The sequence below is a fragment of the Ovis aries genome, chromosome 16 (genome assembly GCF_016772045.2).
Source record: "Ovis aries strain OAR_USU_Benz2616 breed Rambouillet chromosome 16, ARS-UI_Ramb_v3.0, whole genome shotgun sequence".
NCBI lineage: Eukaryota > Metazoa > Chordata > Mammalia > Artiodactyla > Bovidae > Ovis > Ovis aries.
In genome coordinates, this window is record NC_056069.1 from 452,826 (window position 1) to 468,897 (window position 16,072).

Sequence of the window (16,072 nt, forward strand, 5' to 3'; positions counted from 1 at the left end):
CGCCGCCGCCGGGGGATGGAGGCGATGGGCTGGGAGGGCCAGAGCCGGGCTGGGTTGATCCTCGGACCTGGATGAGCTTCCAAGGGCCTCCTGGGGGGTCAGAGATAGTACAGGGGTTGGTGCCCGGCGCCGAGGTGTAGGGGCTTCCCCAGTGCCCCCCGCCCTATGACTTGTGCGGAGAGATGGCCTACTGTGCCCCGCAGGTTGGAGTGGGGCCGGTGCCCTCAGGCGGCCTGGAGACCCCTCAGCCCAAGGGCGAGGCGGGAGCCGGGGTGGAGAGCAACTCCGAGGGGCCCTCCCCGGACCCTTGTGCCGCCCCCGCAGGCGCCGCGAAGCTGGACAAGGAGAAGCTGGAGCCGAACCCTGAGGAGTCCCAGGACATCAAAGCTCTTCAGAAAGACCTTGAACAATTTGCCAAGGTCCTAAAGCAGAACAGGATCACCCTAGGATATACTCAGGCCGATGTGGGGCTCACTCTGGGGGTTCTCTTTGGAAAGGTGTTCAGCCAAACGACTATCTGCCGTTTTGAGGCTTTGCAGCTCAGTTTCAAGAACATGTGTAAGCTGCGGCCCCTGCTGCAGAAGGTGGAGGAAGCTGACAACAATGAGAATCTGCAGGAGATATGCAAGGCAGAGACCCTTGTGCAGGCCGGAAAGAGAAAGCGGACGAGTATCGAGAACCGAGTGAGAGGCAACCTGGAGAGCATGCTCCTGCAGTGCCCGAAGCCCACCCTGCAGCAAATTAGCCACATCGCCCAGCAGCTCGGGCTGGAGAAGGACGTGGTCAGAGTGTGGTTCTGCAACCGTCGCCAGAAGGGCAAACGATCAAGCAGTGACTACTCCCAACGCGTGGATTTTGAGGCTGCGGGGGCTCCTTTCGCAGGGGGACCCGTATCCTTTCCTCTGAAGCCAGGGCCCCATTTTGGTACCCCAGGCTACCGGGACCCTCATTTCACTACACTGTACTCTTCGGTCCCATTTCCTGAGGGTGAGGCCTTTCCCTCGGTGTCTGTCCCCGCTCTGGGTTCTCCTATGCGTTCAAACTGAGGTGCCTGCTCACCCCAGGAATGGGGGGCAGAGGAAGGGGAGAGCTAGAGAGAGAACCCTGGGGTTTGTACTAGGGCTTTGGGATTAAGTTTTTCATTCACTAAGAAAGGAATTGGGAACACAATGGGTGTGGGGGCAGGGAGTTTGGGGAAACTGGTTGGAGGGAAGGTGAAGTTCAATGATGCTCTTGACTTTAATCCTCACATCACTCATCACTTTGTTCTTAAATAAAGAAGCCTGGGACCTTAAAAAAAAAAGACTTTTCTTGTACAGTTCTTCTGTGCAGTCTTGCCACTTCTTAATATCTTGTTTCTGTTAGGTCCATACCACTTCTGTTCTTCATTGTGCCCATCTTTACATGAAATGTTCCCCTGGTACCTCTGATTTTCTTGAACAGATCTCCAGTCTCTCTCATTCTATTATTTTCCTCTAAGTCTTTGCACTGTTCACTTAAGAAGCCTTTCTTATCTCTCCTTGCTATTCATTGGAACTGTGTATTCAGATGATATATCTTTTCTTTTCTCCCTGCCTTTCGCTTCTCTTTTCTCAGCTATTTGTAAGTCCTCCTCAACCATTTGCCTTTTTGCATTTCTTTTCCTTGGGGATGGTTCTGATCACCACCTCCTATACAATGTTATGAATCTCCATCCATAGTTCTTCTGGCACTCAATCAGATCTAATCCCTTGAATCTATTTGTCACTTTCATTGTATAATCATAAAGAATTTGATTTAGGTCATACCTTAATTGTCCAATGGTTTTCCCTACTTTCTTCAACTAAAATCTGAATTTTCAATAAGGAGTTCATGATCTGAGCCACAGGCAGCTCCCAGTCTTGTTTTTGCTGGTTATATATAGGTTCTCTATCCTTGGCTGCAAAGAATATAATCAATCTTCTTTCAGTACTGACCATCTGGTGAAATTTATTGACTAACGCTGTGGCCTATACATGATCAACTTTTGCACATGTTCCATGTGTGCTTGAGAATAATGTGCACTTTCATTGCTGGGTGCAGAATTCAGCTTCACCCTGGTGGTCAAGCCTATATTTCGCTGATTTTCTGTTTTCTTCAACTAGCAGTACTTGAGAGAGGTGTTGAAATCTCCCACCATGATGACAGTCTCATGTCTGAAAGTTTCATCACTTTTACATTTATCTTCTATTTATTTAGCCATTTAATTACTTGCACATATATTTTAAACTGTGATTGTCTTCTTGGTTCACTTTATGATTACATAATGAACTCACCCCCTCTGACGACTTTTATAACTACATAAGCTGAACCAAGAACTTCCAGATGTTCAAGCTGGATTTAGAAAAGGCAGAGGAACCAGAGATCAAACTGCAACATCTATTGGATCATGTAAAAAGCAAGAGAAATCCAGAAAAACATCTACTTCTGCTTCATTGACTACGCTAAAGCCTTTGACTGTATGGATCACAACAGACTGTGGAAAATCCAGATTACCTTACCTGCCTCCTAAGAAATCTGTATGCAGGTCAAGAAGCGACAGTTAGAACTGGACATGGAACATGGACTGGCTCCAAACTGGGAAAGGAATACATCAAGGCTGTATATTGTCACCTTGCCTATTTTACTTACATGCAGAGTACATCGTGTGAAATGCCAGGCTGAATGAAGCACAAGCTGGAATCAAGATTGCCAGGAGAAATAGCAATAACCTCAGATATACAGATGACACCACCTTATGGCAGAAAGCAACGAGAAACTAAAGAGCCTCTTGATGATAGTGAAAGAGGACAAAGAACAATCTGGATTAAAACTCAACATTCAAAAAACGAAGATCATGGCATCTGGTCGCGTCACTTCCCATCTATTTGCCATCTATTTACTTTTTTGGGCTCCAAAATCACTGCAAACGGTGACTGCACGCATGAAATTAAAAGACGCTTGCTTCTTGGAAGAAAAACTATGACAAAACTAGACAGCATATTAAAAAGCAGAGACATTACTTTGCCAACAAAGGACAGACTAGTCAAAGCTATGGTTTTTCCAGCAATCATGTATGGATGTGAGAGTTGGACCATAAAGACGGCTGAGCGCTCAAAAATTGATGCTTTTGAACTGTGGTGTTGGAGAAGACTCTTGAGAATGCAAGATCAAACCAGTCAATTGTAAAGGAAATCAGTCCTGAATATTCATTGGAAGGTCTGATGACCTTCCAATGAGCTTCCACTGTAGCTGAAGCTCCAATACTTTGGCTGCCTGATGTGAAGAACTGACTCATTGGAAAAGACCCTGATGCTGGGAAAGATTGCAGGCGGGAGGAGAAGGGGATGACAGAGGATGAGATGGTTGGATGGCATCACCGACTCGATGGACATGAGTTTCCACAAGCTCCAGGAATTGAAGGACTGGGTAGCCTGGAGTGCTGCAGTCTATGCGGTCACAAGTCAGGTATGACTGACCACCCGAATTGAAATGACTGCAGCTTTCTTTCTCAGACAGTAAAGCATCTGCCTGCTATGCGGGAGATCCGGGTTCTATTCTTGGGTCGGGAAGATCCTCTGGAGAAGGAAACGGCAATTCACTCCAGCAGTCTTGCCTGGAAAATTCCATGGACGGAGGAGCCCAATAGGCTACAGTCCATGGGGTCGCAGAGTCGGACACGACTAAGCAACTTCACTTCCACATTTTTTTTTTACCCTTTTGATTTCAGACTGTCCAGATCCTTTCACTAACATCTTTTACAAAATTTAGTTGTTTTTTTTTTGCAGCACCCCATAACTTACAGGATTTTAGTTCCCTGACCAATGGTCAAACCACACACCCTGCAGTGAAGTGCACAGCCCTAACCACTGGGGTCTGCCAATGAATTCTCGCTATTGTTTTGGTTTCAAACCCAATCAATTTCCTTTAATTGGCAAACTTAGTCTGCTTGTATTTGTTCATGGAGATATTTGTATTTTATCTGTGATTTTTCTAGTGTTCTTAAACAGTTTTTCTATTTTGGTTTCTCTTTCTTGTTTGGATATTATAACCTAATTATTTAAAATTTTTATTTGTATAAAATTCTGCTCCTTGCCCAACAGAAAGAGGATTTAAAAAAAAAAAAAAAGGCACTGTAATGGGATGAGACAGTTAAGTTTTGGTTCTGCCAGTTACCTATATGTGACATAGGACAATTTGACTTCTCCGGGCTTTGCTACTGCTGCTAAGTCGCTTCAGTCATATCCGACTCTGTGCAACCCTATAGACGGCAGCCCACTAGGCTTCTCTGTCCCTGGGATTCTCCAGGTAAGAACACTAGAGTGGGTTGCCATTTCCTTCTCCAGTGCATGAAAGTGCAAAGTCAAAGTGAAGTCACTCAGTCATGTCCGACTCTTAGGGACCCCATGGACTGCAGCCTACCAGGCTCCTCTGCCCATGGGATTTTCCAGGCAAGAGTACTGGAGTGAGGTGCCATTGCCTTCTCTCTGCACTTTATTCGTCCCTATAAAATCGTGAGCTTAAACAAGTCTGAAAGTCCTCCTACCTCTTGGATTCTCTATGCCCAAACTCGGCTCTTGGTGTATGAAAGATTCTAGGACATCTCTAATCTGAATTTTGGTTTTAGACTGCTTAAAAAAAAAAAAATTTCCAGCTGTATTAAGTTGTATCTAAGATGCAAGACAGCCTTCACAGCACTGGGAAGATTTCAGATTAAAGTAGCATTATGGAAGAAACCCATGAAAACACAGTAATGAGTTTTCTTAAGTGTCCAGAATTGGCTGAACTATAAATTTCATTAAGAGTCAGGAGAGGGAATAGGATATGTTGACCTAAGTGTGAGTGGTTATTAGTGTTTTTTTCCAAAACCCATTAGGATGACCCAGAGAGACGTTACGGGGAGGGAGGTGGGGAGGGGGGTTCACGTTTGGGAACGCATATACACCCGTGGTGGAGTCATGTCAATGTATGACAAAACCAATACAGTATTGTAAAGTAAAATAAAGTAAAAATAAAAATTATTTTTAAAAAAAACACCATTAGGAACATTTGTCATTCATGGCAAAGGCTCAAAATATCTACCTTAACAGGAGTTTGGAAGTTGATTCCAATCCTCATGGATGACTTTGAGTGGTTCAAAACTTCAAGGGGGGTGGGGTGGGGGAGGAAGTAACTGCCAATGTATATAAACACGATGTGTGGAAGCAGGAGAAACAAGTGGACCCTGAAGATGGGACTAAATCACTAAAATGTTAATGCAGAGTTGCTTCTTATGGATGAGGAAAAAGTGGTTTCCTTAGATGGAATCCATTCCTAGTGAAGATTATTCAAACCACAACAAAGCATTTAGTTGATAAAGCAGTGGCGGGGCTTGAGAAGACTGATTCCAACTTTAAAAGAAGTTTCAAAGTGGGCTTCCCTGATACTTCAGTTGGTAAAGAATCCACCTGCACAGTAGGAGATTCTGGTTTGATTCCTGTGTCAGGAAGATCCGCTGGAGAAGAGATAGGCTACCCACTCCAGTACTCTTGGGCTTCCCTTGTGGCTCATCTGGTAAAAAATCCGCCTGCAATGTGGGAGACCTGGACCTGGATTCGATCACTGGGTCGGGAAGATCCCCTGGAGAAGGGAAAGGCTACCTTCCTTCAGAATACTCCAGTATTCTGGCCTGGAGAATTCCATGCACATGGAATTGCAAAGAGTCGGATTCGACTGAGCAACTTTCACTTTTCAGAGTGCTACCAAACTTCACTGTTGTCTTATTTTAAGAAATTGCCACAGCCAGCCCAACCTTCAGCAACCACCACACTGATCAGTCAGCAGCCATCAACATCGCAGCAAGGCCCTCCACCAGCAGATTGACTCAGTAAAGACGCGGATGATGATGGCTAGCATTTTTCAGCAATATTATAAAATTAAGGTATTCACATTTTTTTTACATAATGCTATCGCACACTGCACTGGGGAAACACAATTCATGTAACTGCTGTGTTGCAGTTGCCTGGAAAGAACCTAAAATATCTCTGAGGTCTGCCTGTAGTAGCTCCAGAAAGCCTTTAGAGGTGGGAGGAATGGAGGACTGGGAAATGAAAACAAGGTACATACTGTACAAGCCCACCTACATGACAGCTGTAGACAAAATAGGCTGAATCTAGCAGCAAAGCAGATCAGTGGTTGGCAGGCGATGGGTGGGAAAGGGACTGCCTAGAACAGAGGCCAAGAGAACTTTTTGGAATGATGGAAATATCTTGGAGGGGTGGTTACATGAGTATATAGCTTATCATATTCACCTAAGTGCACAAAGTGAAGTATTACTGTACTTCAGGAACTTCCCTGGTGGTCCAGGGAAGACTCTGTGTTCTAAATGGGGGAGGCCCAGCTGTAATCCCTGGTCAGGGAACCAGATCCCACATGTTGTAACTAAAGATCCCACATGCTGGTACAGCCAAATAAATAAACATTTATATACACACACACATATTGTACTTGAAACCATACTTCAATAAATTTGATTACAAAAAAGAGGTCAAAAACTAAACAAAAATCAGTAGAAGTAGTTACAAATTCACTGAAATAAATTTTTTGAGGTATTAAACAGTTGTCCTGAAAACCTGAAGAGGTGTCTAGGAAATCTGAAAACACAGGGGATCAGGACTCTTTATTAAAATTGTTAAAATACAGGAGTCAGGTTTTCTAAGTTTATTTTAGAAAACAAAACTTTAAAACTCCCGTAACCAGAAGCATAGCAATATTTTAAAAGTTTATAAAGCTTTTACATTATCAAGACTTTTAGGTGCAGAAAAATTAACCATATTCAATACACAATACAAGCCTTTAAAGAATATGTCAACAGAAGAGAGATGTCTTCCTTTCAAAACGTATACAGCTATACATATAAAAGCCAACATAAGGCCTTTCTTTCCCTCCTGGAATAAATTTATTTTGAATGAAACACTTAAAACTATGTATGTAGCCTTCAACTACAGATGACCTTTGTAGTTGATTTCAGTTAAAACCTTGTATTTAATTGAAGTAGAAATGTGGGAGTAAAATACCTAAAATAAAGAAACAAAAAGATAACATGGTAAATAACTTAGAGAATTTATTTGCAAAGTAGGAAATAAAAAGCATGATTTTAACGTTTATTTAGAATACGAACAAAACTAGAAAAAGTTAAACTACTGAAAAGAAGGTAGAGTACTTAAAGTTAGCTTAATGGCCAATTAATACAACAAGCAAAACCCAAGTTTCCTTCATGCAGATAAAACTTAAGGAAAAGAAAAAGGGAATGTTTATAGAACAGATCACAACAAATATTTTTAAAATTTACATAAACTGTACATAAATGAAAAAATAAATTAGATGATTTACAAGAAATGTTTTATAGGTTACAATAGGCTATAACTTAGTTTATTATGAATAAAATTTGTAGCACATCATACATTTTTACATCACAGGTTCAGTGTTAGAATAATTTCAACGTAACAGGTTAGACTTCGGGAGAACAATGCAGTAGACAGAATAAGGCAACTGAAATGGAAATGGCTTGTATAAGTAAAATTAAACATATTCTAGGTATGATTTCACTCTGTAAGTGGACAGAATTAAGATAAGTGCCATTCAACTTCAGTTAAAGTCAAATCACTATATCATCTCACTTTAGTTCAAATAAAAAGTCAGAGCACACAATCTATTTTTTAAAAATGACAAAACATCTTAACCTGACTTACATCCATATTCCATTAATTATATTTGGGACAAGGAGACCAGAATATGATGTTAGGTCTATATAGTTATCTTTTGTTTCTAAATGTAAACTAAAAAGGGCACCTCAGAAAAAAGTAGCAGATTTCAAAATGGCTTAAAACCTGTGCTGACTACCTACTTTGCTAGGTATGAGATCCATGATTCAGATACGGTGTATAGCTAAAATAATCTCAGACGATCTGCATTATTGATGTACATTCCACAAATTATGCAAAACTGAAATGTTTTCTCTGAAAGGTACCGAAAACTGTAAGCACTGCAATGTATGAAAGATGTTAAGGAATAGAAAAAAAGAAAAACAGCAATATCTTGAAACTTAGTTGCATATTTATACAATTCAAAATCTTGAATTTTAACTTTATTCATGCCTTTGAAAAATATATTCCTCATTAGTTTTTTAAACACAAAATTACTGGCAGCTACAGCAAAAAAAAAAAAAAAAAAGAAAAAGACTGGAAATGTAAAAAGAGAGATAATCTCTTGACTACAGAACGAGCCAGAATGTTAAGACTTAGGGGTTTTTCTTAAGGAAAAAAAAAATTGACTTCCTCTCAAACACACCATTCAGTACCGACTGTAGTACCTGAAGTCCCAAAATCAACTCACTGCTACATTTATTAAGCTGGAATATCCAGTCTGATTATTCTCAGGTAATCATATTTGATGTAGATAACTATAATCCACGATATTTCAACTCACAGATAATTAACATTGTATTTTATAAATCCCACTATGAATTGTGTTTGACAAAAGCAATAAATAATTCTAGGAGGGGTTTATCCCACATCTGCATCCACTCACAAAGATCAAAATTCTGGTGGCTCAGATGGTGAAGAATCTGCCTACAATGCAGGAGACTTGGGTTTGATCCCTGGGTTGGGAAGGTCCTCTGGAAAAGGGAATAACAGCCCATTCCAGTATGAATCCCATGGACAGAGAGGAGCCTAGTGGGCTATAGTCCAGGGGGTCGACACTAAAGAAAAGGATTACTGAAGAAAATCCCAAACGTATCTAACATTCAAACATCCATAAATTTAGTGGTATGTTTCTTTTTGTACAATGTAAAAGTTCTAATAATGCCCATATAATTTTGAAGTTATAGCACAATAAAATCCCAGATAGCTTTACAGATTAAAGCACACACATACACATTTATATATATATATATATAACCCTTGATAGTACTTTAAGGTGTATCTATTACTTGGCCATTACAGGCAATAACAGAACTAATACCATTCTATTGGTGAGAATCCAAAAGTTAGTATCTCTTAACAGATACAAATAAAATGAACTTTATAAAACATAGCTGAACAATCTCAAATGCTGTCATCTCAAATGCTTCCATGAATGGAGCAACTATCTATCTTTCTCAGGATCCTGATGATCATCCAGTCATTCCCCAGTGTTAACATATCAAACCCTCATTTCACAAGTAAAACAACATTCAAAGAAGCTACATCAGTGCCTGGGTGCTATTTCTAACACAATGCCAAGTTATGATCCCACACCCACTGAAGACACAAGACAGATAACGCATTTAAACTTTTTGGAAGTGGAAATCACTGAAAATTTTTATGTGTCTGACGTGTACCCCAATATTCATCACAGCACAATAGCCAGGGCATGGGAGCAACCTAGATGTCCATCAGCAGACGAATGGATAAGAAAGCTGTGGTACATATACACAATGGAGTATTACTCAGCCGTTAAAAATAACACATTTGAATCAGTTCTAATGAGGTGGATGAAACTGGAGCCGATTATACAGAGTGAAGTAAGCCAGAAAAACACGAATACAGTGTATTAACACATATATATGCAATTTAGAAGGATGGTAATGATGACCCTATATGCGAGACAGCAAAAGAGACAGAGATGTAAAGAACAGACTTTTGGACTCTGTGGGAGAAGGCGAGGGTGGGATGATTTGAGAGAACAGCATTTAAACATGTATATTACCATACGTCAAATAGATCGCCAGTCCAGGTTCGATGCATGAGACAGGTTGCTCAGGGATGGTGCACTGGGATGACCCCGAGGGATGGGATGGGGAGGGAGGTGGGAGGGGGGTTCAGGATGGGAACACATGTACAGCCATGGTGGATTCATGTCAGTGTATGGCAAAACTACCATAATATTGTAAAGTAATTAGCCTCCAATTAAAATAAATTTTTAAAAAATTACATGTCTGAAAAGATGGGGTGGTTTACTTTTCATGGAACATTATTTTCAATAAGTTATTAAAATATCTTTTAAAAAATTACTCATTTTTTGAAGCCTTTGCTAATCCTTTACTAGGCTCAGTAGAAATATAAAGCAACTGTCTCAAATACTGAAAACAGGCAGTAATATAGATAAAGCACATTACTTTCTGAGATTATTATCTCATGACAGAAACAAAGTTGGCTCAATTCCTTCCATATTAGAATAAAACACCTTAATCAACCTTATTGGGAAAATAGGACATTAGAGACATTTCATGACAAATCATGTTAAAATTAAGGTCAAAAGTATTATTACAAAAATGCAGTACATTTCTAATATTTTGCTTATACATACCATAAAACAAATAAGTTAAATACAAAATAACACATACTCATTTTTCTAGTGATTATCCTTTATAGGTTTTTACATGGCTTTTAGAAGAGAAAAAATTTCTAAACCACTCTCAAATGCAACAGACTAAAAAGCATAAAGTGCTCAACAGAAAAAAAATAAACAAGATATAAAAAACTTTGCATATAATCAGCAGAGTGGTTATAAAGGACATTTGGAAACTATTGCCTACACTAAGCTTTCCACCCAAGGATGTAATCTTAGAAATCAAGGCAAGATGTGGTGGACTGCTCTTAGAAGGCAAGAGTACCGCTGAACACAGAAGAAACCTCTTCCCTTTAAGCTACATAATTTTTCTTACAGAAATGGTCTTTTAGGAACTGGTAGTTAAAGTACAACAAACACATTTGCACACAAAGGTAAAAAACTCAGCAATCTTTACAAAGTCTAGCATTTGGCAAACAATCTGAACCTCCAGAAGGACTGTCAAGACACCACATATATCATTGGCGATGGCACTAACTTCATCTAAACTAACAGTCCACCTATTTAAACTACAGCAGCTGAGTAGAGGACACCCATGTGCAGAAACAAGGAGGTCTACAAGTACGCTGTCTTGGGAGAAGTTAGGGTGTAGAAGCGAAGGCCATTAATTCTCCAAGTCTATTAAAAAGTAATCTTCTGTGGGAAGGGATGGTGGTAGTAGTGGTGGAAGGTTCAAGACCTTGTGCTCTCTACCCAGCCCCAAAACAAACTGACAGTGCTCCCTGCATTCGAAAATATTACTGCCGGGGCTTAAAAATGAAAATCAAATACAAAACTCATGAACATGATTCTCCTTGTGTGTATGGAATTAAGAGAGTCTGTTTTTAGTTCTTTAGAATTGGCTTCTCAAAGTTCAGTTAGACAAGATGTGGGGGGGTGGCAGGGGAAGGGGGGAGTTTAAGACATTGGAATCATCACATTTACTTCAGTGAAGGAAATACACATTTTGACAGACTGATGAGGATGGTCAGCATGTGTCTTGGGTAATTTTATTAGTATCATTAGAAGAATGATACATACTATATAAGATGGCAGGATACAATGTAAGATAATTTTTGGAATGGTCAGAAATACAGCCTGAGTAAAATAAAGTAGGCCAAACAAGGTACTTCTTTTCCCTCTTTTTGTTTTTTAAAAATTAGGTTCCCATATTCATAGTTTTAAGAGCTAGTTCCAGAAACTACACTAGTACAGTAAGCACTACTCAAATGTGGTTACTGAAAACCTGAAATAGGTTAAACTGCGTTGAGCTGTAAGTGTGAAGTATATGCTGACTTTGAAGACTAAGTAGCAACAAGCCTTTAAAAAACTCAAGATAACTTTTTAAATGTATTACATGTTGAAATGGTAACATACACTGCATTAAATAAAAACATGTAATTTAAAAGAATTTCATCTGTTTCTTTTTATTTTTTAAATGTGTCTACTAGACATTGATTTCTCATATTGATTTCTATTAGCACTGTTCAAGTACTTAGGAGCTCTGAGGCATTAAGTTGACTGGGATTAGAACCAAACCTATCTACCACTGTATGCTTACAAGCATTTTCTTGGGATTGTAATAAAAAACTGGAACCTTGGCAGCCTGCATCACAACTCATGTTCTCAGTAGAATTACTTATTCGTTATTCCAGTCATTCTAGACTGTACAAGAGAAAAGCCAAGTCGTTCACTTTATATGCATTTTAGCAGGCAGAGCTTCAGGGTCAAGACAAAAAGCATGAATCATAGTCCCAAATTAACCAAAGTATTGATCAAATTAACTTTTATATACTTTTACCATTCCATTTCCTTTTTAAAGACAGCCCCAAACCTGTAACTGCTAACATACAGTTTGTCAAATGTGTAAAACTTAAAGCTATCATTTAGAAGCAAAATCTTTTGTACAAATGCCCAAATCACAAAATTCTAAAATAAACAGATAGCTTTTGGCTGAAGTATCTGGTCACAAAATGGAAACATTTAAGTAGAAAATGTTTAATCATTGTAGATTTTCAAAATGACCACTGACTGAAATGAATTCAAAGTTCTAAATATCCTAAATTCTAAAAAATGACCTTCACATGCTTTCCCCTCTGAACGTTAGTATTATTCATATGTTCATGTCTACAGAGAAAGAAAAACTGAATTTTAAGTATTTGAGCACAAAACTTGAGAAATATCTTTATCAAGCAGCTCTTGAGAGTCAACTGAAAATTGTTCTTTATGGAGCAAAACTGTACTGTAAAAACACACTATAACACTTCTTCCTTTCTGTAAACAAGTTTTAAGCTCTTCAAAGTACATCCAGATTTTCAGATTATATCCAGATGTAATTTAAGGAAGTGAATTATTTTTTCCCAATTTCCCCAAGTCTTTCAACTACCTAAAATCATCACTAACAGTCTCAAAAAACTTCGTTGAACTATTATTGGATCTCCAAAATGTTACTGCAAAAGTAAACATCTGAAAAAATTTATAACATTATTTTAAAATGGCTTCAAAATACACAATTCCAAGGCAAACGGATATACAAATTTTGGAACTATAATGTTTTTATTACCAGAATATACAATGATCCTTTCATAATTCTGCAATACTGCCTCAGATTCCCACAGTTTCAAAACCACTGTCCTTTAGATTTCCATAACATCCATTTAGAATAAATGATTTTGTTGCTGCTCATAAAAGACAGTCTGTAGCTTTGATGCTTCAGACATAATTAAACAGAAATGGCTAACTCTGGGCCTAAGATAGATGTGGTGTAGAAAGAGCACAGAACCCTATCAATACACATAAACCACACCCCATTTGAAGCATCCTGGGACCTCAACGAACAGGTTTTCAAGTAAGTAATTAAGCCACCAATTAAAAAAACATTTTTAAATGTACTGATAAACATGGAAATGTACTGATGATCAAAATACAAAAAATGCAGTATCCCCAATTATGTGGTGATTTCCTAGGGTTCACTCTGAAATTCTGGGTGATGTTTAACAACAGTATTTCAACTAAATTATGGCATTTGAAAGAGGTTACACGTCTGGGGGTAGATTACATGAACATGCTTTTTTGGAGAAGATATGTTTGGAAAACAATAATGAATAATTAATATTTCCTTAACATTTCTAAAATCACATAAAAACGATCATCTTTAATTGCCATTTCAATAAGTTTCCACACAGGGTATGTTACTATCCATGTATTAGTAACCAAAACACACACAGAACAGACTTGTAACAAATAATCAGAATCAATTATTTTCATGAGTGAAACATCTCTGAGACTTTAAGATTCATGTTTGAACATACAGTACTGCAATGCTGGCTACATAAAATAAATAGAAAGTCTTTTTGAGAGGAAGCTCAATCATCAGAGGCTGTATTGCATTTAAGGATTTAACACTGTCTATATACAGAAAAAAAAAGTAATCCAATTAGAAATATTTCATGTTACTGGAGCTCTCTTTTTAACATGGCAACATTTAGCAGCTTACCATTCTGACATTTAAAAATCAACAGGAAGAGGGCTACTCTTTTATCCTTTGGTTCCCAGTGAAAAATAACTCAGTAATAATGCCTCTGGTTTTCAGTTCCTCTTGAATGACATTAGCAGAGATAAACCTGATACTTTAGCTGAAATTTGGCAGACCAAGAAGTGCACCGACCGCTCCAAAATATCCCTGTATAATTTAAAAACAATTATTCATGTAGTGCCGCTTTAAATTAGCATGTACTATTAACCATTATTAAAAACACATGTTTGGTATAATCTATTAAAGAACATCAATTCAGAAAGGATGGCTTCCTTGGGGTGTGAAGAAAGGTAGTGGCTACAATGCAAGGAACAAGGGGTTTTAAGCAAAGGTGTATGTTCTGTTATCCTGAAGATTTCAAGGGCATTTATGATCGTAATCAAACATCTTAACAGCTGACAGGCAGCTGGATGGATGCTTATGGGATAAAAGAACAGACAACTTATTTTTCTTAAAGCTTATTTATTGGCTGCTGCTCCACAGAGCTTGTGGAATCCCAGTTCCTTGATCAGGATCAAACCCATGCCTGTAGCAATGGAAGCTCAGAAGCCTAACCACTGAACCACCAGGGAATTCCCTAACTTTCTAACAAAGGTTTATACACTTAAAAAAAAAAAAAAGAAAGCTACCAATCTGTTATCAGCTATTGAAAAAAAAATTGTTCTTAAAGCCTGTATTCTCAAGATATAGACCTTTGAAATACATAAACAGTGACTTCTAGATACTAAAGCTTCCTGGACTATTACTGCAATTCTGTGCTCTCCTAGCTTTTCCTAAGAAACTTCCTTGGGCTCTGCCTGCCACTCCAACAGCACAGGGCATGCCAGGTGGACCCGCACAAGAGTGCCCGTTCTGACCTGTATAGCAAGAGTATGGCAATGACACATGGAAGCTCATGAGAGCAGAACAGATGCTCAGAATCTGTATTATGAAGATGATTAATAAAGTATCTAACTGATCAGAAACAAACTAATTCAAGGTAAGTTTACATAATTCAAAACATTTTGTGAACTGATATTTGATCAGGTCAGAAATTAACTGGATGTAGTGAAAGAAAAAAAAAAACAAACTTGAAGAATGAACTCCAAAAATGTTAACAGTGGTTGAGGTTACCTCCAGAGGTAGGGGTGAGGTTGTGGTGGGAGGAATAAGGAGATTTTCATTACTAAATTATATATATATTTTACTGTTCATATTTAACATTTGTTCTCTCAGGGAGAAAAAACAAAACAATTTAACAAATCCACTAAGTACAAAAGCAGCCCCAGAATTTAGTGAGCTCACAGATCTGACACTGTTCTCTCTTGGTCATAACTGAGATTTTCATCCTAAACGGATGCCTGCAGGTTTCAGTGACCCCCACCCCCTAACGCAGCTGAAGTGTGGGAACCATACACTATTCAGGTAAATCACATTTTTATACTTAAGGAACAATATATGAAACCTATATACAAAAGCATGCTATTAAAATTTACAAAACTTGATTTTTCATAGCATACCTCATGCTCCAGAAATAGCGCTTTCAGCTGACCTTTTGACCAATAGTCCAGTGCATATGCCAGAAGTTTCATTGAGAGAGTATTGACACGCAAAAAGTTTCCAACAAAGACAACTCTGTTTATTTTCTACAAGAAAAGAAGGAAAATAACTTGAAAAAAGGATTATCAGGTAGATTTTACAATACAATAGAGAGGAGAGCTATATTTACAAATATAAACAATTACTACCTTTTATTAGTGCCTACTACATTCCTGGTATATGCCTTCATAATTCTGAACACTTAAAAAATTATTTCAGAAGAAGTCATTACACTTGTCAAAATTCACAGAATGTACACTAAGAGTGAGCTCAAAAGTGAACTGTGGACTCTCAGTGAGTGTCAATGCAGGTTCACCAGCTGCAACAAACGTACCAAACTGGTGCTGGACACTGATAGCAGGGGAGGCTGCGCATCTGCGGGGTCAAGGCTGAATGCAAACTCTGTACTTTCCACTCGGTCTTGCTGTGAACCTAAACCTGCTCTAAAAACTAAAGCCTAATCAAAACAGAAATGCTTTAGAAAGTCTCTAGCTGAATGATATAGAGACAGACTGTTTTTGAAAATGGCTATAAATAATACATTTAGCAAAGAAAGCAATTTGGAGAAACATTACTGATGAGATAAAAGGAGACAAACCAAAGAAAGTATTT

At 38.6% G+C, this 16,072-nt stretch overlaps 2 protein-coding genes across 2 annotated transcripts in view; one reads left to right on the forward strand and one right to left on the reverse strand.

The window, feature by feature from the left end:
* On the forward strand, positions 1-7,659 carry LOC101121850 (POU domain, class 5, transcription factor 1). The gene has a single exon (XM_060400302.1). The coding sequence runs from the start codon at positions 183-185 to the stop codon at positions 1,044-1,046; it is 864 nt and encodes a 287-aa protein (XP_060256285.1). The 5' UTR covers positions 1-182; the 3' UTR covers positions 1,047-7,659.
* Positions 7,083-16,072, reverse strand: part of PANK3 (pantothenate kinase 3) — a 27,382-nt gene continuing 18,392 nt past the window's right edge. The window contains exons 6-7 of the mRNA XM_004016853.6: positions 15,382-15,507; positions 7,083-14,029 (exon numbers count right to left, since the gene is read on the reverse strand). Coding sequence (XP_004016902.1) covers positions 13,979-14,029; positions 15,382-15,507 — 177 coding nt within the window. The 3' untranslated portion in view covers positions 7,083-13,978. The remainder of the gene's footprint in view (positions 14,030-15,381; positions 15,508-16,072) is intronic.